This window comes from Stegodyphus dumicola, chromosome 6, assembly GCF_044657685.1.
Source record: "Stegodyphus dumicola isolate Sdum_Otavi_A_Nest chromosome 6, ASM4465768v1".
Classification (NCBI taxonomy): Eukaryota; Metazoa; Arthropoda; class Arachnida; order Araneae; family Eresidae; genus Stegodyphus; species Stegodyphus dumicola.
In genome coordinates, this window is record NC_140773.1 from 61,261,731 (window position 1) to 61,286,571 (window position 24,841).

Sequence of the window (24,841 nt, forward strand, 5' to 3'; positions counted from 1 at the left end):
AGCAAACGATGACTTTCCACAGCAAATTTCTACAGATAAAAGCAGCAGAGTAACACTTCCCGCAAATGCTGTTTTGTAGGTTCAAAACCCGGCATGCTCTAAGCACTAAATAAGTATATTTCGTTTCATTTTCCACTCGAAAGTCACACACACTTCTGACAGCCTAATGTTTCTGTAGTTAAATACGACTCGTGTCGCTGTCCGCTACACTGCACTGGTACAACTATTGCCCTTTCTGTGCCAACACCGAGAATTAATTAAAGTTCCCAATATTAAATGGTGAACGATTCAGTGTTTGGAAAAACGATGAACTATTAGAAATTGAATTATTAGAAATTACAATTATTAGAAAGAGAATTGACTTGAGATTACACTGTAATTGCGAAAAAGTTAAAAAAATGAATTGCTAAACAGAACTTTAAATGGCCGGCTATATTTGATGAAAATTTAGTTGCTGTTCATAAACTATGTTGGAATGACAAGGTTAGGTTTATCAAAACAATTCATGCATGACTTTTACGATAATATTATGAGACATTAAATGTTCAGATAATATTATGCTCCTGTATATTGATACAAATAGTTTGATATACTTAATTAAAACTGATGAATTTTGTGAATATATAAAATGTGTGATTTATTATTTTTATATACCTGAATATTAAAATATAATAAATATAATATTCCACAAATAAATAAGGAGGTTTAAGGGAAAATGAACAATGGAAATAATAGCATAATTATGAAAGAAGTCGTTGGATCAAGAGCGAAAATGTATGCCTGCAAAACTGAAAAAATTATAACTAAGCCAAAAGGTGAAAAATAAATGCGTCTTTGAAAACAAAATTTCATTTGAAGATTATAAAGATTGTTTGTTTAATAACAATGAGCATTATAGAACCATGAACATTAGGAGTATAAAACATGACTTATATTCGATTCAAGTGAATAAAAAATCATTACCATCTACTGATAATAAACGCTTAAGAAAATGGAATTCCCACGTGAGCATTAGGCCGTTCTAAAAACTGTACTTTTAATAAATAATTGAAGAATTCAATAGTTTGGAATATTACATTGAAACTCTTAAACTGAGTGACTTTAATCCAGGAAAATATAAACTGATATCTTTGAAACACGTTGAATCAAAATATGGAGATTAAACAATAGCTACTTAGCAGCAGATAATGTAAAAAATGTATTATCCTAAAACGTAACTGTAATAAAGCCATTGAAAAAATAAATAGCGAGTCTTAAATTTTTTAGTTTCAAGGAAAAAATTAATAATAAATATTATGACAACAAATTGGAAAAAATTATACTGTATAATTGGATATCAATTGACCAGAAATTTCGAGAACAGATACGTTATCTGAAAGTTTGATTAGAAATTTTGATAATGCTGTAAACTGGACAGTCATTTAGGAATATCAGATATTATTATTGTTTTTTGCCTTAGAATATAAACCCGAAGTAGATTGGCACAATATTTGTGCATAACAAAGACTAGCAAAAAGGTTTATCATCGAGAATGAGCACTTAATTCATTGGGGTATCATTTCTAGATATCAGACGTTAGCTGAAAATGCTTCTAAAGTGGAGCATTTTTAAATAAATTTTTCAATAAAAACTTAATTTATGAACACTTTTTGATTTATTTTTTATTTTTTAATTAAATGATTCAGTTATCGATTCTTTTCCCTGGGCAGTTTTGCAGTTTCTGGAACAGAATAAGACTGCTCTAGACGATGGTTTTTTACTTCCTAGTACGAAGTAAAAAGGAAGTATTGTAATCGCGAAAAGCTTCAGGCAGCATATTTCAAAGAAAATATCCACTTTGACCGCTTTCGAATGCAATTTAACGATGTTTTTGGGTGTGTAGGCAACAATTATTATTGGTCATAATAACTACAACTACTTCTACTAGATAATAACTACTACTTTCACTTCAACTTTAGTTTCAGTTTAGTTTCTAAGGTTGTCATGCCTGAAATCAGTAAGGAGTTAGTGAGGGCTACAAAGAATAATAAAGATGTTATATATGGAAAATATTGATTCTTGCTTTTTGATTTTTGCTATTTAAATTACTATAAAAAGAACTTAGCAAGCAACCACATACTTGGTGACCTCGGAATTATTGATAAAGATGTCAGAAAGTGAAGAATCGGCGATTAAAGAAGAAATAGCACGGGCAAGTGTTAAAATACCTCCCTTTTGGGCTGAAAAGCCAGAGATATGGTTTTATCAAGTAGAAGCACAGTTTTCTATTTGTGGAATAACTGCCGAGGAAACTAAATTCAACTACTTAGTTTCGCAATTGGAAGCAAAATTTGTTGAAAGTTTATGGGATATTATAAGTGACAATAGCAAAACCAAATATACTGCTGCTAAAGAACGTCTCTTGAACACTTTTAAAGAAAGTGAAAATAAACGTTTACAGAGACTGCTAACAGGCATAGACTTGGGAGACAGTAAACCTAGTCAACTTTTACAAAAAATGCAAAATCTTGCTACCGATGGCATTTCGGATAAAGTTCTTAAAACACTATTTCTGCAGAAAATGCCAGATACTGTGCGCAATATTTTAATCGTTAGTGATGAAGATATCGAAAAACTAGCTCTGATGGCGGATCGTATCATCGAAATGCAACCAAAACAAGAACTATACTGTGCCAGCAGTATTGTTTCTCCAGGAACAAATGCTATTGCTGAATTACGACAACAAATTGCAGCTTTGGATAATAAATTCGAAAAACTAACTGTCACAAGAAATTCTCGTTCTCGCTCAAGAAATAGCAGTCGATCATCTAATAATCGAAGTAAGTCTCGGAGCCGTTATAACCCTAATGGCAAGTACTGTTATTTCCACTTTCGTTTTCGAGAAAAGTGTTTTCCTGATAGATGCAAACCCCCCTGTGCATGGAAAAACAACTCCCCGGAAAACGAAAATCAGCAGTAGAATTAGCGGCAGACTCTGCTGCTGTAAATAAAGAAAATTGCTGTAAATTCCTCTTATTTATCACGGACAAAAAAAACAGGTTTACATTTTCTGGTTGACAGTGGAGCAGAGGTAAGCCTTATTCCTCGTACTTCTAAACACAAACTTATTAGTGACTATAAATTATATGCTGCAAATAATACAGAAATCGATACTTTTGGCACAGAAGTTTTAATTCTTGATCTTGGTTTACGCCGAGAATTTAAATTCCCATTTATTGTAGCAAAAATTAGTAAACCCATATTAGGTGCAGATTTTTTAAATAAGTTCAATTTATTGTTTGATATAAAGCATAAAAGGCTAATTGATGGTGTGACGAACCTTGCAGTTTATGGTGACATCGCACCCACCTCTATTAATGAAACTGTAAATACAACGGGCAGCTTATGTAAATATTCTGATTTATTTGCTATGTATCCTAGTATAACAAAACCAAATTATCTTATTTCTACTGTAAAGCATAATGTGAAACATCATATTATAACTAAAGGACAACCTGTAAGTTGTAAAGCAAGACCATTAGACTCTAAACGGTTGGAAATAGCTAAAAGAGAATTCAAATATATGCTGGACAATTACATCATTAGTCCGTCCAGTTCAGAATGGGCAAGTCCCCTACACATAGTGACAAAGAAAGACGGTTCTTTCCGCCCATGTGGGGATTACAGAAGACTGAATGATTTAACTGTACCTGATCGTTATCCCATTCCTCGAATTCAAGATTTTCAACATATTTTAACTCATAAAACTATATTTTCTAAAATTGATCTCTTTAAAGCGTATTTTCACATTCCAGTAGCAGATGAAGATAAAGAAAAAACTGCCATCATCACACCTTTTGGTCTTTACCAATTCAATGTCATGAGTTTTGGTCTCAAAAATGCCCCCGCGACCTTTCAGAGGTTCATCAATGAAGTTTTTTATGGCCTAGACTTTGTGTTTCCATATTTGGATGATGTGTTGATTGCCTCTTCTTGCGAGGAAGAACATCGTTTACATCTTAAAACAGTTTTCCAGCGTTTAGATAAATATGGTCTCCGAATTAATATTAGCAAATCAGTTTTGGGAGTACCTGTAATAGACTTTTTGGGATATCAAATATCTGCTGAACGTTCAAAACCTCTACCTCAAAAAATTAAAGCTATCATAGAATATCCGTTGCCAGAAACTATACACCAACTTCGTTCCTTCTTAGGACTGATCAATTTCTATCGTAATTACATTAAAAATACCGCAGAAACTCCAGCTCCTCTTCATAAACTTTTGAAAGGATCTACAAAAAAAAAAAAAAAAAAGATCGACGTAAAATACTATGGACCAATGAAACCAGAAAAAGTTTTGAAAAATGTAAACAAGATATTGCTCAAGTAGCGTTAATGGCCTACCCCAATTCGGATTACCTTCTGGAACTTCTCACAGATGCATCCGATTTGGCTATTGGGTCAGTTATTCAACAAAAAGAAACAAATGGATGGAAACCTATTGCATTTTTTTCAAAAAAGCTTAATGATGCCCAGAAAAATTATAGCGCTTACGATCGCGAGCTTTTGGGTATATATTTATCCGTTAAACACTTTAAACATTTACTTGAAGGCCACAATTTTACTATTTATACGGATCATAAGCCCTTAACGTTTGCTTTTAAGCAGAATAATAACAAAGCATCTTCCAGACAACTAAGACAGTTACAATATATCTCACAATTCTCTACTAACCTACGCCATATAAGTGGTCAAAAAAATGTGGTTGCAGACAGCCTATCTAGAATTGAGGACATCGATTTACCTGTTGTTGATTTTGACCTGATAGCAGATGCACAAATTAATGATGATGAACTGCAACAGTTGAAATTACATTCCAAATCATTGCATATTAAACAGCACCAATTACCATCAGGAAAACTCTTATATTGCGATACCTCTACTTCTAATATCAGACCATTCATACCTAAATCTTTTCGGATGAAAATATTTAATGCAATTCATGGTTTAGCTCACCCTGGAATCCGAAGTACTGTAAAAGAGATTACTAAAAGATTCATTTGGCCGGATATAAAAAAAGATGTTAAACAGTGGGCTAAAACTTGTATCGATTGTCAGAAAAATAAAGTAACTAAACATACAAAATCAGAATATTCTCAATATCAAGCACCAGACGAAAGATTTAGTATTGTGCACATTGATTTAATTGGGCCTTATTCACCTTCTAATGGATACACTTATTGTTTGACGTGTATTGATTGGTTTACCTCTTGGATGGAAGTGGTACCGTTATCAAATATCACAGCAGAAAATATAGCAAGAGCCTTTTATGAACATTGGATAACACGATTTGGTGTACCTTCTTGTGTTATTACTGACAGAGGAACTCCATTCATTTCGGAACTGTTTCGAAATTTGGCTTCGCTATGTGGAGTAAAAGTAAACCATACAACTTCTTACCATCCTCAGAGTAATGGGAAAATTGAACGTCTACACCGTACTTTAAAAACAGCTATTAGATGTCATAATTCTCTTCATTGGACAGAAACATTACCAACAGTTCTTATGGGTTTGCGAGCTGCTCTACATGAGGACTGTAAGTATACAATAGCTGAAATGGTTTATGGCAAAACTATTAAATTACCTGGCGAATTCTTTGAAGAATCAAACATGCCAATATCTAATGATAATTTTGTAAGTAATCTTCGAAATCAGATGGCCCTTTTAAAACCCTATCAATCCAAATCCAAATGTAAACAAAAGATTTTCATCCCAAAAGATTTGTACACATGCTCGCATGTGTTTCTGCGGGTTGACAGAGTAAAAAAAACCTTTGGAGCCCCCATATGAAGGACCCTTTTTGGTACTGCAAAGAACCCCGAAATATTTTCTTCTATCAATTAAAACTAAACAAGTTAGTATCTCTGTGGATAGGTTAAAACCAGCTTTTGTGTTACAACCTAATGAACTTTTGTCTCCAACTTCAAAAAGTGATCATACATCTGTGCCAAGTAAGCAAACATCAATGCCAAGTCAGCAACTAGAACAACCTAAAAAATTAACACGATGTGGAAGACAAGTAAAACTTCCAGTTCGTTTCAATGACGTTATTGACTCTTCTTGAACTTATAACTCTTTCATATTAATTTAAAACTTAATTATACTTTTTTTGTGTACATAATTTTAATTTATATATTTGTATCAGTGTTATTTGTATAGATATTTGTATCTTCTCTCCCACCATGTTTTCAGAGTAACGTAACTTTGTTACTGGTAGGGGAGTGATGTAGGCAACAATTATTATTGGTCATAATAACTACAACTACTTCTACTAGATAATAACTACTACTTTCACTTCACCTTTAGTTTCAGTTTAGTTTCTAAGGTTGTCATGCCTGAAATCAGTAAGGAGTTAGTGAGGGCTACAAAGAATAATAAAGATGTTATATATGGAAAATATTGATTCTTGCTTTTTGATTTTTGCTATTTAAATTATTATAAAAAGAACTTAGCAAGCAACCACAGGTGATATCTGTACGTAAGGACAGAATAAAAGACTCTTTTCCTCCAAAAAAACTAAAAAACTGCTTTAAAATGAATTCTGAAGAGAATTTTTCGTGGCGTCTGTACAAACGTATGTACGTACGTGCGTGCGTACGTACGTATCTCGCATAACTCAAAAACGAGTAGCCTCAGAACGTTGAAATTTTGTATATAATACTACTATAAAATGTAGATGTGCACTTCGTATTTTGGTTTCAATCGGCCGCGCCAAACGTATATAAATATATTTATAAATATATCCACTCTGTTACCCGGCTCAGTGATCTCAGTTTCTTTACTCTTATATGTTTGTAAATTGTACATTTTTTGCTTTAAAATGATTGAATTATGTTGTTTTTATCTTCCGGTTAAGGGTTTTATGCCTTTAGTAAATCTGTATGCAATATTTTTAGAATTATCAACAATTTTAAAATTGTTTAAGTGCCGCTAAGCCTAATTTGATGGCGGCCATTGATGTTTACATTTGAAACAGGAGACTAGTGGATTTGTTGCCAACCTAGAGAAACTTACCTTCGCAACAACAAAGATAACGCATTCATTTATTATTGCCAATTAAATCATGCTTAATACTTTCTTGAATTTTTTCGAGGAAATAAGCGTTTAAGATTTACTTCGTAATTTTTAATAGAGATATTTTGAGTTTTTATGTATTTTTGCCTTGTCGCGAAGTGAGAACTGAATTAATTGAATGAGAAATACTCAATCGTCTGTGAAAAACGGTTTCTTTTTTGTTTTGTTTGCTTAGTTTCTTTTATACATTGTTCTAGCTTTATTATAGTATTTGAATAGAACATGTGGCAACGATTAGATAATTCTTTAAATGATACAAATTTTGTGCGTTCTGAGTTATAATATAAACGAAATATAATACTGTTAAGTAAACCTAGCGCCAGAGTGTCGCTATGGTAAACAAAGTGAATTTTAAAGAATGCATTTATTCTATTGTGGTTTATGCGCTATCGGCGAAGTAGGTTTAATTCAATCTAATAAGTTTAAATAAAATGCAAGAAAAAATGCGTATAATTTAATATACCGTACAAGGAAGTCATGTGGTGTACACATCAGATTTTTTTTAACTAGCAATCAGCATTACGCGTGCAAACTATTTATTACTTTAAGTTAGTTGAACTAATGTATACTAAAGTTTTAATATTAAATACAAGATAAAAACGTAGACTGATGCACAATTAAGATATTCTGTACACAAATTAACAAAATATCAATAAAATCTTAAAAAAAAAAATATCTTTAACAGGGCTTAATTTCTAAAAGTAGAAGTGCGGAGCCCTAAGAAAAACCATCACGAAAGAGGAACAAGAGTAAATAAATAAATAAAATGACTATTAAAATCATTAATAATTTAAAAATTAAATAGTTAATGAGTAACAAATTAATTAATAATTATTTAATTGATATTAATCATTAATATTAATTAATTATTATTTAACTTGTAATTATTGTTTAATTAATTCACAATTTATTATTATTTAACTTGTAATTATTGTTTAATTAATTCACAATTTATTATTAATTTATTAAAGATTAAAGTAATTAAATAATTAAAATTAAATAGAATGTAAAAAGATAAATAAAAATTTAATAAGCGATTTTTTATATAATTTTATTACTAAAAATAAAATTTTCTAGATCAACTTTCTACTAAAATAATTGTTCCGTTACATAAAAAAGTGCCGGAGACCTCTTATTTAGGGCTCCGGTGCGCTCCGACTAGAATTAGAATACATCCCCAAAACTAAGAAGTACCGGAGCCGGCCTCCGGTGGGCTCTGGTGCAATTTAAGCTCTGATCCTTAATGTACAAAACTATTATCATATTATTCCGCAAGATGGAACTACCGTGACTATTTCTGCACTTAACCCATTCCATAATTTAACAGCAAAAGAAAGACAGTTGTTTCTGATGAATGATAATTGTAGTTCTGGGAAGTGCCTAAAACTCATTGCTATTAAACTTCACTTTATGAGGTTCAATTTTTTACTTCAGTAAACTGACATCTGAAAAAGTTGGCTTCATGTTTCAATAAAATTCTCCGAAATCCCAGCTTCGTTGATTAGAGTCCACAATTTACAAGAATAATTTGTCAAATGCAGAATTTTGTAATCATAACATGAAACATTTCTATTCACATTTTACTTTTTATTTGGAATTTTATTTACGAATTTAAAAACTTATAAATACACTCCAAAATCTGTGGTTAATTAAATGAACAGTCATCAGAAGCTAAAAAAATAGATAAATTAATTTTAGTTTGATAACTTGCAATTTTTTTAAGTTTTATAAAAGTATAATACTGCGTTTTTGTTAAAAGTAGCAAAAGGTTTTATTTATACCACATGTAAAAATGTTATCAAATTTGGAAAAATTACCAGTTATGTTTCATAATTATATAAAATTTTTAATTTTATTATTTTAAACATTGATGAAAAGACAAGTAAAACAAGGTTTCCTTAATTCCGGTAGAATTTTCATGCTGAAAATTAGTTAATTATAGAATTTATGTCTTTTTAGAAGATTAAATTGTAGATCCTACGTAGAAGTAGCGAATTCTTGCCATGTCTTTGAAGAACAGATACTTACAGAAGAAGGTTTAATTAACATTTTTATTTAAACTAACGTAACAAGATGCACGCACTCGGTGCTCACAATTCACCACCATTTGTGGCTAAACTAAACTGAACAGAAAATAAAAATGTAAAATCACAATAAATTAGGATGGCTAACGACTGGCTCCTTAATTATCTAAACCGCTAAATCGGCTGCACACAGCAAAGCTGAGCCTAGAATATCAATATAATCTGAAGGGTGTCTAAACCAAATACAGAGCTAATTCAAACACTCAACGAGTTCAAACACTCAACAAGTAATTCAAACACTGAATGAACACTGAATTCAAACACTGAATGTTGAGTGTTTGAATTACAACAAGTAATTCAAACACTCAACGTTCCGAGTTTATGTCACAAACACGCAACATAAACTCGGAACTAACTCCGCTACTACTCTTTACGAACTTTTGGAACGCAGCTGAAATACTGTTTTCGAACACACTTGATTTTGCATACTACGTCATTAAAATTTACATTCCGGCAGGAAACTGAAATCAGGAGGGAAAGGAAAGTCGAACTAAAAATAATTGGTTAGAATAAAATAAGGTCTTTACAAATTTCGTATTAGTACTTATTAGAAATGCCCATTATCAATTCATTAACAAAAAATAAATGGTGTCTGATTTTAAGGCAACACGGTTATTCATTTTTTTAACACAGTGGTTTGCAAGTAACATGTATTAAATTAGTATTGATTTTAAGATTATTGAAATGAATTTTCTTCTTGAGTTCTTCGATATTTGACGATGAGCACATATTCACATAAGAGAATAGATATAAAAGTGTCTTTATTTATCGAAAGTGAAACACTATAAATGAAAAATACATTTATAAAGTCATGATTTATCAGATCAGTAAGAAATAATCTGTGTGTTTAGAAAGTAAACAAATTCAGTCAATCCTTTCCCTTTGTGCTGCGTCTGCAAGACAGGAAGTTTCCGTCAATTTAATTTTACATCCATTTGAAGTTCTCTCTATTGACATAGTTTTCAGGGACTGCAAGAAAAATAAGTGCTACGATTAGGAGCGATTCATCATAAATTTGTTTATGAATTTTTCAATCTCATGCTTGTCCCATGCTTATAGAAAAATAATATTAAAATGAATTTAAAGCAAAGACTAAGAGCATTAGCAAAATCTTTTTATTTTGGATCCAAAAATGATTTCTGCATAAATTATACGATGCTATGATAGGCAGTTTTATTCCTAAAGCTGATTATCCATGTAAGCTTATGACAAAAATTTACTAGATTTTATAAATAATGCAAACAAAGCGCAGTTACTGGTCAGCACAGTTTCTAAAGAAACTTCATCCTTTGGGCTAAGACAGGAAAAAAAGGAACACTATTTTACGTTTATTTACGTTTTTAACTGAATGACTTTATGTAGAAAAGAGAAGAATGGGCAAAACTCAATGTTTAAATTTACATTCCTGAGTCTTCATAATGATTCGTGACTATTCGCTTGAAGAATACAGAGTTACTCATGATTATGTGATACATTTAAAACTTCCTGGGGAATGAACTATGAGCAGATGCTACATTCTATTATACTGAACTATAGTCAAATTTACCAGGACTTTTTTGCATCTTCACATTGTTCAGGGTAAGCCATCTTTGTTGATAGGAAGACATCTATGCGATAATCCCTTTTGTCTCTTACGTGTACCAATTTAAACCGCATTAATACTTCATCACACCTTCATGTGCATTCTGTTCAGCTTGCAGTACTTTTATGTTGAGATTCTATAGTAAATCATCCATGCCTTTAAGGCAAATTTTGACTCAGATAATTTCTCAAGTGGTTTTAAGTAATGAACCAGACAATTGTCTTGTTCAGAGGTATGTTTATCACTATTTTCATTCAAGTGTGGCACAATCAGTTTTCTAGCATACCCGTATAAACCATTTTCCAGTGAGGTATGAATGCTTTTCATATTAGAAAATCTGGACGCATTTTGGGAAATAGCTTAAAATATTTTAGATCAACTAATGCTTTAGTGTAAACGTTAAATATCAGCTGTGCAGTTTATTTGCTAGACGTTTTAAAAATGTTTCACAGAATATATGAATAGCCCTGTGTCTGTGCCAACTTTAAAACTTTATCAACTTTAAAATCTCAATCTAATAGGAAATCATAAACAAAACAGAAATAAATATCTACTAATTTGACCTTTTCGCATTTGACGTTTTTGCATGTAGATCAAAACCATGATTTGAAGCCTCTGCACTCTTCGCAAACTTTATCAAATGGAGATCACTGTTAGAAATTAGAAAGTTTTGTGCATCACCTTCATCTTAGGTCCTTCGAAAGTAATTTTTAGCATATATTACTGTGTAGCATATGCCATCAGTACACTTACATTTTTTAAATATAATTAGTTAAAATGCATTTAATTTTACAGTATATCAATTAAGTTAACGGGAAAGAAGTTTTACTGTTATTTAATGATTCATGATTATTTTAGTTTTTATGATCTTTACCTTATCAACTAATATTAAAAAAAATGTTGGTGTTCAGATTAATTAATGACATGGATTAGCGTGTCGATTCTTGCAGCTGTTTTATGTTGGGATGTATATACACTCATGTCCATAAATTAAGGATAATGCAAAATCAGGCAAAGGAAAAGTTAGAAGCAAAACAAATTTGACTTATTTGTCAAGCTTATTTATTAAACAAAAAGTAAAGAGAGAAAAAAAAAAAAAAAAAAAAAAAAAAAAAGATGCTATATGTTTGATATTATTAAAAAAATTTGCGATTTTTTCTCCCTGGAGCAAATTACAAAAAAAAAAAAAAAAAAAAGAAAAAAAGAAAAAAAAGAAAAAAAACCTATTTACAAAAAACCAATATTACATGGTTGGTATGATTGTTAATACATTGTATGTTTCCCAGACGATGCAATACAGACCGTACAACGCCTAGGCATGCTGAGTATCAAATTATCGATCTGATCTTGGGGGATATTTCACCACTCATACAGCAATGCTCTCCGAAGTTCCGGTAGACATGTAGGAGGAGGCTGACGGGCTGCAACTCGTCGGCCAAGCATATCCCACACGTGCTCTACTGGATTCAAGTCCGGTGAGAATGCTGGCCAGTCCATACGAGTGATATCCTCCGATTGAAGGCATTCGCTTACGATGTTTGCACGGTGAGGACGGGCGTTGTCATCCATAAACACAAATTGTGCGCCCATCGCGCCCCGAAACAAACGTGCATGTTGTTCCAGAATGACGTCCCGATAGATTTGGCTTGTCATTGTTCCAATTTGAACATGCAGGTCAGTTCTGGAACCCAGAATAATTCCACTCCAATTGAGCACTCCTGCATCACCGTAACGGTTTCGTTCAATGATGTTTTCTTGGTGGTAACGGGTACCTGGAGTTCTCCATGTGAAAGTCCGGCCAGATTCAGACTGCAAGGTAAACCTGGACTAGTCGGAAAACATCACACAAGCCCGCTGTTGCGGTATCCACAATGCATACTCTCTACTCCAGGCTAACCGCAGGAGACAGTGAGTTGCAATAAGTAAAACGCATCTGACAGGTCTACGAGCATATAGACCAATCTGTCCTAAGCGTCTGTACATGGTCTGCCCTGAAATTGTCGTACCAGTGGCTGAAGAGAGCTGACGAGACAGGTCTGAGGCTGTGTTCCGCCTGTTTCTTTTGGCAGTAACTGCCAAATACCGGTTCTCATTCGGCGTTGTAACTCTGGGGCGACCTGTGCTGTAACGTCTACTCACATTACCATCATCTTGGAATCGTTGCCAAAGCCTGCAGATGACACTCTGGGCAATTCCAAGTTCGTCTGATACTTCCAGTTGGGTACGCCCACATTCCAGACAGCCGATAATTCTACCACGTAAAAAATAATCCAAATGCGTCCTTTGTGTCATAACTAATCGGTTATTGCACTGAAATGCTTATAAAGCGCCTGCGAACAATTTTACTTCTTTGCCTGTATTCCTTATATATCACTCTCTTACACTCTCGTCATTGTGACGTACAATCGGTGTCATCTGGTTACTTCCTGAAACTTGCATATGATTCTTGAAGATGCGTGTAGTGGTTTTACAGGTGATATATTTATTTTAGAGTTCGATTTCCGCCTGACTCCGAATTATCCTTAATTTATGGACATGAGTGTAAATAAGCTAATGTTTGAGATCGGCACATTCATCAAGTTAATTTCAATTCTTTGTTTTTATTTGAATAAGTACTGAAAACTCTTTCCTACACAGATAAGTAGACGGAAACTGAATTAAACTTTTTTAGCATCATTACACAGTTCACTATATTCCGTTTTCACTAGTCATGAGGTCCCCAAATTAACCTTACCTTCTGCTTGGAATTTCATTTTAAGTCCCACGTATTTAGAAATTTAAATTAACTGTTCCCTTACATTCAATGATAGTTTTTTATCTTCAAAATCGCAATGGAAAAGATCAAGAACCTATGAATATTCGTTTGCTTACCAACTGAAAATAAGTTTCAATTTGCGAGCTCAGAATTTCGAGAGATGCGAACATACGTCATTGTATAATTCTTTGCAGTAACAATATAATTCTAAAGAAGATTTTAAGTTTGGAAATGTTAAAAAATTTCTCTGATTAACCCATAAATCAAGTTTCCTCTTAAATCCTTCTAATTTCTCATGGGCACTGAGAACAGTCAAAGAATTACTTGATACTCAGAAATTTAAATAATTTAGATTTGAGAATACAATGGAAAGCTATGCTAGAATACTTAGTCACATATGAAAAATACTTAGTCACATATGAAAAAGAATACTTAGTCACATATGAAAAAGAATACTTAGTCACATATGAAAAGAATACTTAATCACATATGGAAAGCTATGCTAGAATATTTAGTCAAATGAAGTAAAATCTTGTTAGTTTCGTTTACAAATAGCAGGGCAATTCTGAAAATCTGGGAGGAGGACTACAAAAGCAAACTACGAGGACCACTTAGAGTCAACACAACTCTTTCAAACCGTTGACAACAGTTTGAAAAAAAAATTGCGTTAAAATTATCATGGAGTCAATGCTTCGGCATTTGTACTGATGAAGAAACATCTCTAATGAGATCAGTCACAGGATTTTGATTTTAGCGAAAACAATGAATTCAAATACACTGCTAGTCATTAAAATTGCAATGTCATGAAGGAAAGTAAATACGAAAAAAGATATTTATTGCACGTAAACAGTATGGCATGAAGACAAAATTATTAAATTTGTAAGCAACTTTTGAGTTTGAACAAGTTACGAAATCCGTAGAAACAGCTACTTCCCCTGGTAACTAAAACGGCCCTTAATCAGTTAGGCATGGAGTCAAACTGGGCTTTGATGACAGAAACGGGCAACTTATTACATGCTGCTTCAAATCTATGCCACACTGCATTAACTGTATTAGCTGGAGGGGAATGACGAGCCAGTCATTCAGCAACCCATCACCAGATGTTTTCAATGGGTGATAGATCTGAAGACCGTGCAGGCCAGAGCAGCAATCGAATACCCTGTGTATCCAGGAAGGTCAGAGCACGACGTGCAACATGTGTGTCCAACAAGATAATGCAATAACAACTTGCGATATCTTGTTGGAAGATGGAGTTTGGCAGGCCTCGAAGATAGGGTACAACCACTGGACGTTAGATTTTAGAAATGTACTCATATGTGTTCAAATTACCGTCGATCCGAACTAAAGATGTGCGTCTCGTGTTCCCAATGGCTGCCCAAACCATCACGCCAGGTACAAGGGTCCCTATGCCGATACTGAATGCAAGCAGGCAACGTGCAGTCTCTTTGGAGCCTCCAGACACGTCTACGGCCATCAGAATACTGCACGCAGAAGCGGGAATCGTCTGAAAAGATGACACTGTGCTACACCTGTATCCAGCTTTGTCGTTCGGCGCACCAGATTCGTTACCCTGTGTAATCTGGTTCGGCGAACCAGAGTTGCCGTCTGTCTCTATGCTGCATTGTCAAGGTAAAGTTGATGGTTCACGTTGCTGTAAACGTCGACGCATCGTACGAGTGGATTCTGGCTCTGCTGCAAACATGCCCATTCCCTAACTAATGGTCCTTTATATGGTTGTACGGTTTCGCAGGACTGACCTCACAATATGTCCGTCATCTCGGGCGTTAATCAGGAGAGAGCGCTGAGATTCTGCATGCCGTTCAGTATGACCCTCAGCAACTAATTGATTCCATAGTCGCATGACAATGGTTGGATGTCCACCAGTGCGACGGGTGATATCATGAGACGATAATCCACACTCTCGACTAACAACGATCCTACCTTCTATCGATTTCCGACACTTGCTGGTAAGCATTTGTTCTTATTATTCGAGGCATAACACGATATTCTGAGCAAACTCTAACCTTACAAAGCGCTTTCCGAATGAGAAATCCATTACACAACTCTTCTTTTATGCAGTGCTTCAGATGTCGTTTCTCCATCCTGCGTCGTCTAAATGCGCTGAAATACTAACCATCTGCATATCCCAATCTCTTCTTCCTTTCATGTGATTTTGATGTTTGTCAAATCATTCGTTCCTGGTTTTGCCGTTTTAATGGCCAGCAGTACATAATATTTTATCACTATGATGCCCGAAATGCCTTGCTTTTTGCACCTGTTTCTGACAGACAATGCCTAAAAATCTAAACGAAGTATTGGATCAAACTGTTTCCATGGTTAATTTTATTACAATTTTGTTCATCTATGGAAGTAGACTACGAATTTTTATTTCTTCACACTGCTGTGTGAAGAAGTAAACAGGAGGTGGCTCTCACGCAGAAAGATTTTTAAAGCATATGCCGCAGTTAAGAACTAAATTACTGTTTAAATTTTCTGCGAAAAGAGAAACACGAAACTTTTCGAAAATATCTGAAAAATGATAACTGGTTAAGTAATTTAGCTATTTAGTTGATATTTTCGTTTACTTTCATATTGTCAATATAAGTACGGAAGGAAATAATAAAAACATTATTACATCGATTGACAAATAATGTCCAATGAAAAAAAGACTTTTACTATGGAAGAGGCACAAAACAGAAATAAACACACACACACACAAAAAAAAAAAAAAAAAAAAAAAAAAGTTTCCTTTCATGCCAGATACAATTGAAATAGCGATTTTACTAATACTTGAAAATTTAACTGTAATAGAAGAATAATTTTGAAAAATATTTCCCATTCTTAAACACTGAACAGTTCGATTAGATAAAATATCCTTTTGTTTCTCCCGACTTCTCCAGTTATACTTTGAATGAAGAAGAACTGATACCGCTCCCTTCAGATCGCGGATTAAAATTAAAATTCATTGAAACTATTTCTGAAAAATTCTGAACCTCTGTTAAAAAAAGATGAATACCCGATTATTATAAAAAAATTATTATTTTTTTCCATTTCATATCGTTAGGATTCTGGAATTTCAACGGTGGTATTAAAACGATTATTAAAACAAAGGAACGCCACTGCCTGAAAATTTAGAAAACGAGAATGCTAGGTGTTTACTTATTTATTCGTCCCAGTATTGCAGAAACATGCAAAGATTTTCAAACTCATGTACCGTATTAAATTTGATAATATTTTTAAGTAATGTAATTTTAAACGATTTTTAAATAAACATATTTGCATCAACCAATTTAGGTGTTTTATTCTTTTTATAAAAGTAACTCTTCGAGGAAACAATGGTCAATACCGCGCCCACAATGCCGCCGCAACACAGTTTCGTTTTTCCCTCTTCCTCATTAATAATGGAGTTATTTTTTGGCAGTAATATATTTTATTCCCTCTTGCACCCTTGATTTCAAAATGTTTGATCACCCTACTTTACGGTTCATGTTGTACTGTAAGCGTTCTGAGCAAAAGAAATGACAAAGCTTAGTGTTTCCCGACTTTAAAAAAAAAAAAAAAAAAAAAAAAAAAAAAAAAAAATCCCGAGTTCCCGAGTAGTTTATTCGGGTAGTTAGTTAAACCTGGGTAGTTTATTCGGGTAGTTAGTTAAACCCGGGTAGTTTATTCCCTTGGTTGTCAGGCGGCCGCCTGACAACCAAGGGAATAAACTATCGTAAAATTTAGCAGTTCTACCAGATTTTATTCTAAATAATGAATTTAGAACACTCACATCTGAGCCACATTCCATCTTTTAGTCTTCCTGCATCTTGGGTATGGTCGATGACAGGTGGGGGTCCAGGGAAAGGATCCTCTTGCCTGCTCTCTGTTATCTGATACGCATCCTGATGGCAGCCCAAGGACCGCAGTACTTCATCACAACAAATGTTAAGTGGAAGGCCTTTCTTCTTCAAGGAAAGGCAGCCTTTTCGGAAAAGTAATTCCATTAGAAAGGTAAAAATTATCATTTTGTTCTATATCCATAATCGCGATTTTATTAACAAATATAATGCCTTTCTTCCCCCTTTTTTTCCATGCAACATACGGAAAATTTTACGTATTTGATTTTTTATATAACACAGACGTTAACCGTACTAAGATAAGTTAAAACTAATATAAAACGCTATATAAATACATATTGTGGTTATTTAAAGGCAAACATGAAAAGGTGCTTTAAAATACTTAAAATTATAATAAGCATTTTGATTCTTTAGTATATTAATTAGTCTTTAATTATCATACTTCCATAAATTTCAAAGAGAAAAACTAAACACAGAAAACGCAAATCATGAGCTCAGTGCAATTCATATATTTTATACACCACACTATTATTAGTTCAAAGCTATCCTTTATCATATTGCTACCCTGGGTTCGAATACCAAAGAAAACATGGATGGTTGTAATAGCAGAGATCCATGGCATTTACATCAGGAGGCACTTAAAATCCGTCCAGCCAAAGCCCGTTCGACAGAAAAGCGTTATGAGGTAATAAGGCTTTCAGAATTCCGTAACTGAAGTGTTCTCGATGGAAATTGCGATGGAGTTGGTCATCAAACAGAGCACGCATTTGTCATTTGCCAACGCCTAAGGCCTTGGCAAAATACAAATGCGAGCTCGCTTCATCTTAAACCATTCACGAGAATGCTACAGAGGCTCTGCGTCTGAGTCACTGAGATTAGCAATAACAACAGCCAATTTAAATCCCAACTTACAAAAATCTGATATGTACACAACATGACTTCCTTGAACGGAATATGAAATTATACGCATTTTTTGCTGCATTTCATTTAAACTTAGTTCCTCGAATTTCATTAGAGATATATTTCTCATTCAATTAATTCATTAATCAATCTGCGACAAGGCTAAAATACATAAAATCTCAAAATACAATATTAAAAATTGAAAGATATAGGAAAACATAAAACACCAAATACGGTTAAAACAATTCCCTTTTTTTTTTTTTTTTTTTTTACAATTTAAAATTAGTTTCTACGCAAAAACGAGCAATTCGGCCAGTGGGCAAGAAGGCAGGTTTTTCGGTGCACAAAACTGAAAGTTTACTTTTGGTCTCACTCAGAAAAAAGACACTGAAGGCCTAAAAACTGACTTAATTTGTTGTGGACACTATGAACAGTCAATATATGGAATAATTTAATAACTCAAACGATAATTCCAGAATGAATTAAGCATAATTTAATTCGCAACAATAAAAGATGTTACTTTGTGAAGCTTAGTTTCTCTAGATTGGCATCAAATCCACTATTCTGCTAAACAAATATGGCTGCTATGGTAAAACAAATAGGCTTAGCCGCACTTAAACAATTTTAAATTGTTGATAATTCTACAACTATAACACGCAGGTTAACTAAAGGTATAATAAACTTAACCGGAAGATAAGAACAACATAATTCAGCCGTTTTTAAGCAAAAAATGCACAATTTACAAACATATAAGAATAAAGAAACTGAGTTCACTGAACCGACTAACAGAGAGGATATATATATTTATACACTTTTGGGGCGCTGATTGCAACCAAAATGAGAGGTGCACATCTGCATGTTATAGCAGTCCCACATACAAAATTTCAACGTTCTGATGCTATTCGTTTTTGAGTTATGCGAGATACATACGTACATACGCCGCGAAAAAATCTCTTTGAATCCATTTTGAATACGTTTTATAATTCGTTTGGGTAAAAAGAGTCCTTTATTCTGTCCTTACATACAGATGTAATTCAAAAACATCGTTAAATTGCATTCGATGGCGGTCAAAATGTATATTTTCTTTGAAATATGATACCCGAAATTTTTCGTGATTACAATGCTTCCTTAGTACAAGAAAGTAAAAATGGTTCTGTAGGAGCCAAGTGTATAGAACCTGTGAACATTGGATGTTCATCTTAGCTGTTGATTCCAGTGAATGTAGTGGCTGCATGGGAACGTTATAGAATATATTCAAAATGACGTTTACCTTGCTTATGACGCAGTGGAAGATGATGGAAGTGATGACAGTTGACATATGTTCGATGATAGTGGAATCAATCTGAGACCAGGCCAACTGATTTTTAGATCCTTCTCTGCGCAAACCAAGGATTTTTGAGCGACTTCATAAGGAAAGTCCAGATCTGAATTTCTTGGAGACCTCTTTCAACATTTAGTGCTCTGGGAATTAACATCTTCCAATATATTGGGAACTAGCGTCTTTGAGACTGCAAACTAGTGATTAATGTGCAGGTTTTACAATACGGAGCTTTCTATATAGTTCCACAAGCTTTGTTAAAAGCGCAAGCTTTATTATTTTGGTTTTAAATTTGGGAGCCAAAATAAGCTATTGGCACCTCGCAGAATATTCTAACTTTTGGAAAAAAAAAAGTATAATAAAACTTCTTCAGTTCCTTTGTTATTCCAGTGGCTTGAAGAAAACGCAAAACTATTATGGGGACTGCTATTTCTATATAACATGCAAGATATATTTTGCAGAAATAGCAGTCATCACATAAATCGTCTGATGTGAGTCATTACTATACCTATGTTTGATTGACAACAGCATTTGTACCTGCAGAAGAAAGTTCTGAATTCCTTGGTTCGCAACTAAAAAGCAAAAGTTGATTTATTGCCACCAGAGAGTTTTTGTTACGCAGACACTGTGTGTGAGAGAGAAATCAATATATATTTTTTTTTCGGAAAAAAAAATATTACAAATAATGTAACCAAACCATTAGAAATTTTTAGACTAGTTTTAGAATTGGGACCTTTTAGGATTCAGGCAAAAGAAAGTTTGAAAGGAATTTAATTCCGTAGCGGGAAAGAACAGACATCATGTGATGATATTGCATTTTTACTAGATAAATAGAAGTACAGTGCAACTTCGATTCACGAACTTAATTTGTTTTTGAAGGCCATCCGTTAACTGCATGTTCGTAAACGGAACAATTTTCCAATTGGAATTAATATGAAATGCATTAATTCGTTCCTGTACCACAGATGTTAATTTTAAATTTTACAACAGCAGTTTGTGCACAAATTCCTAACCCCAAAACAAATGGAAATCATAAAATATCAAATAAAAAAGATAAACACAATTAAACAGATAAAATAGATGAACATTTAGACGAACATTTTGCTGTGCGAAGTAGACTGTGCAAATAGAAAAGGATGAGGAAAATACTACTGCTTGGATGCGAAATTTTCTTGCAAACAAACCCGAAAGTGATGGTCATTTCATTATGAAAGCACCTAATAGGTGGCCCCCGTTGCTTCCTATGAAGGGATGGACAGTTACAACCATGCCTTCTCCGGGATTCGAGTTCGGATCCATCGCTACGCCAGTAAGGGTCACTAACCATAGTATCTGAAATATGTGCATTTATACAGTACGATTGATAGGTAAATATTCTAACTGTAATGAAAACTTAGTTGCAGCATTTGAAACATGTGTATTTATATGGTATGATTGATTGGTAAATAATATGTACTGAAGAATTATGTATTTCATGTTTATTATAATTCGGAATTAGTTACTGTGTTTCAGTAGACGTTTTTAACAACTCGAAGATATTGTGTAATATCGTAGCCATTTTATAAGCAAAATTAGATACATGTAATGGAATAAATTATAGCACTTTTTGGAACATGTGCTTTATATTTATGGAATACCTGTCAGTTTGTATAGACTGGAATTGTATTAAAAATCTGTCGTTTTGGACAATTTAGAATTGTATTGAAAAAATTAGTTTTTTTTTTTAAATCTGGGAGCCAAGTTATTATTTGCATAACATTTGCTTCTGTGGATAACAGTAAAATAGTGTATATATTACTATGAACTTCCCAACTGCAATTTCTTGATTGCTTTGCGGATAACTTTGCGCTTTGGAAATAAAAAGGTTTTTTCCCCGTAGAATATTGCCAATGCTGGCTTTTAAATCGTTGAGTTTATTAATCAAAACTTCATTAAAGTTTTACAAAATAATTGATAATAAAACAAATTCCAAATTTCAAATTTGGGCTTTAAGATGTCCGTATTCGCAGTAGGATTACGTCATTCAAAATCGGATGGCTCTAGGTACCGTTGTTTTATCACAATGCGAGAAACATCATACATTTATGCAGATTCTTCATTATTCAATTTCTTCAAATATAATACAGGGCGATAGTATTTGGTGGCAACGATTTGAAAAGTGATACAGCCTTTCAAAGTTTTCAACGCAAAATCGCAAAACGAAAACAATAATCCTTCAGGGACAAAACCCCTTTGGACTAAAAATAGCAGAAACGAAGGCACAAAGGGAGTATTGAAAAAAATTGTTTCTGAGCAGAGGTGTCAGTCACTTCAGAGAAGAGCACACCGTGTAGTTTACTAACCTTTCCCTTCTCCATTCCTTCGAATCCCGCGAACGCCATGTGTAACGTGTATACGAGCCAGTTTCCCTTAGAAATTCCTCCACGAAGGCATCCCTCCCCTGAGACAGATAGCCCTCGAGGCTTTGCCATAATCACACACACACTCTTCTCCATTCCAATGTACGCTACTGTAGCATGAGAGGATTTACTTCTGAGTGCAAAGAAACAAATTCGCTTTTATAAAAACTTCACCGTTCGTAGAAGATTTTGTGGTGACACGAAAATTCAAATTTTGTTTTTGAGATCACCATTAAAAAAAAAAAAAAAAAAAAAAAAAAAAAAAAAAAAAAAAAAAAAAACATTTAAAACATTCGATAACTTCTTAAAAAAGTAGAGTATAATCGTACAATTGCCTCAGATCAAAGAGGGGTAATTGTTAATTCATTTTGTACCTACGCACTTTCCCACGAACATTTTCGATAGTAATAAGAGTATGACAAGTAATATTGTTTAGCGTCAATGATGGATAAGCGTGGCATCACAAGACACTCTAAACAGCCGTTCACACTGGGATATATCTGAGCTAAAGGAGCCGGTTTAATATGTCTGCTTTAGCTCCGCCATACGTGAAGTTCAGATTTTTGAACTGAAGAAAGAGTGGTTTTCGAAACCGTGAAGCAATTTCAGGTGTGCGAGACGTGTTCGTTAGCTTAGCTAAACCGTATCGTGAACTGCCTTTATGATCTTCTCCATAGTTTTATGTAACCGCGATGAGTCATATAAAAGTCAGTTTTGTTTTTATAAAAAAGGAATATAAGTTAACCGCTGTTTCTCTGCTTCCCCTTTGGATTTTGAAAACTGGATTACAATTTGAAACATGCTCTTTAATGGAATAGCATGCAGAATAGCGTCTTTCAAAATTAGGGATCCTGCCGTGAAAAATGTGGGCGTTAAAGGGCACGATAATGGAACCTCACTTGGAAACGATAAACAGTGGCGATGAGTAAGGCGAAACTCATACTTATTCAAGTTATACGCTATATCCATGTCTGACTAATTTGGCCCTTAAAATTTTCGTCGGAATTTTGTGCATGTTTGGCGGTATAGCCACCAACTTTCATAATCGACAGAACCGTATGTAAGTTAGATTGGGTTAAGTTGTTTGGATACAGCAAAGTACACAAGGACTAGCTGTCTAAGAGAAGGGATGCCTTCGTGGAAGACTTCCTAAGGGAAACTGGCTAGTATTGATGTTATGCATGGATAAAATCATGAAAACCAATGATGAAGCCAGTCGATTCACCCCTTGGGTCGAACTTAAGTCTAACTAATTGTATTAATCGGTTTAACCATTCGACTCCTAGTGGCGCAGGGAAACTTATTTTAAATACCTTTGTTTTAACTCAAACATTTCTCGTTTTGCCTAGCCTGCAGCAATAATTATTCTTAAAGAGAAACTCTTCGAATAGCAACAGTTCATCGAATTGTAAATGCAAATGGAAAGTTCTTATCGGAAGTTCAAAGAACGAAATTCTAGTGACCACTCAAATAATTAGAAGGAGTATTAACATTATTTCTCTACAGAATAAAGCATGTAAAATATAAATATCTTTTCCTATATGCAATGGGAAATCTCAGAATTTTTTTGAGTTTCTTATTAAAAATTCACCTTATTATAGTGTAACTGGAACATAAACTGCAGTATCCTGAGGTAAGCCTTTAATAAAAATTCATTACATATATAGTATTTACGCATACCTATATCAATACCGATAATTTAGATTTAAATTATATTTTAATTAAACTTTTAGAAAAAATTTTAAAACTAAACTTTTAAAATGCATTTCGAATTACTGAGGTTTGTAATTAGCCTATCAGAGGCTAAACAAAATGACTAAAAAATTCTTTTTACCTGTATAACCAGGACAAATGTGTTCAGGAAGGAACATTTCTTCTTCATTTGTAATAATTCCTTGCTTGTGTAGCTGAATTTCTAAAATTAAGAAATACATTAATAAAAATGTTAAGATGGAGATTAAATGTGCAAAGTGGCTATGCTATTTTTCTTTTCACCTTTTTAGTTCAAATATGATGGAATACACGAGATTACATCAAACTAGATATTTAAGTCAGAACTGCTATCTCAAGTAGATGCAAATTAGAGACAAGAAACTAGAGACAAATTAGCGCAAAGAATTTTAAACATGGAATGTTCATTAGTGGAAAAAAAATCAGTTCTTATCTGAAGCAACCTTAATACTCTTTTCCACCTATGAAGAACACCAGCAGAAACTTGCGATCCAGACTCTGCGTTTCCTACAGTAAAATATGGTTGTGGCCGAATTATGTTTTAGGCAGTTATTTCATGGTTTGCAGCAGATCCAATCATTCCCTTATAAGAAAGAATAAATATCGATTATATAACTATTTTAACCATTTTAAGTTCGTTATGGTGCAGACACGTTTTTTAAGAGTAACTACTTCGTTCAAAATGATAATGTCATCATTTTATGTCAAACTGTTCAGCAGTAGTTTAAAGAACATGAAGATGAAGTTATACTTCTTCCTTAAGCTGTAAAATTACCAAGTTTAAATAGCGTTGAATCACTACTGTATGTGCTGTAAAACACTGAGAGATAGATCAAAGAATCTCTAAGGAGATAAATATTCTTTGGATAGATAGCCTTTTTTTCCCCCAGCACCTCTCAAGGAAGAGGAGCGGTTTCTAGCACAAGAATGGTAATAATTATTACAACGATTCAGATCCTGTAGACCTCCATTCCAAAAGCAAGCAACACCAAAAGGTGCTTTTAAACCTTATTAGGCACGCAATGCTTAATTGAGCAAACATATTTACTTAATATTTTCAGGTTTTTCCTATATTTTGGATATCAATGTACATCCGCAGCCGAAAGTAAATTACAATTTA

The 24,841-nt window shown here is 33.6% G+C and overlaps 1 protein-coding gene across 3 annotated transcripts in view; it reads right to left on the reverse strand.

Moving 5' to 3' along the window:
* Positions 1–9,940: 9,940 nt before the first annotated feature.
* The window catches only part of LOC118185355 (uncharacterized), a 50,837-nt gene continuing 35,936 nt past the window's right edge, over positions 9,941–24,841 (reverse strand). For 2 of the 3 annotated variants that reach the window (XM_035355196.2, XM_035355197.2), the window contains exons 3-5: positions 23,825–23,905; positions 17,307–17,498; positions 9,941–10,166 (exon numbers count right to left, since the gene is read on the reverse strand). In XM_035355196.2, the coding sequence (XP_035211087.1) occupies positions 10,123–10,166; positions 17,307–17,498; positions 23,825–23,905 (317 nt within the window). In that variant the 3' untranslated portion in view covers positions 9,941–10,122. The remainder of the gene's footprint in view (positions 10,167–17,306; positions 17,499–23,824; positions 23,906–24,841) is intronic. The other variant, XM_035355198.2, reaches the window with a different exon arrangement.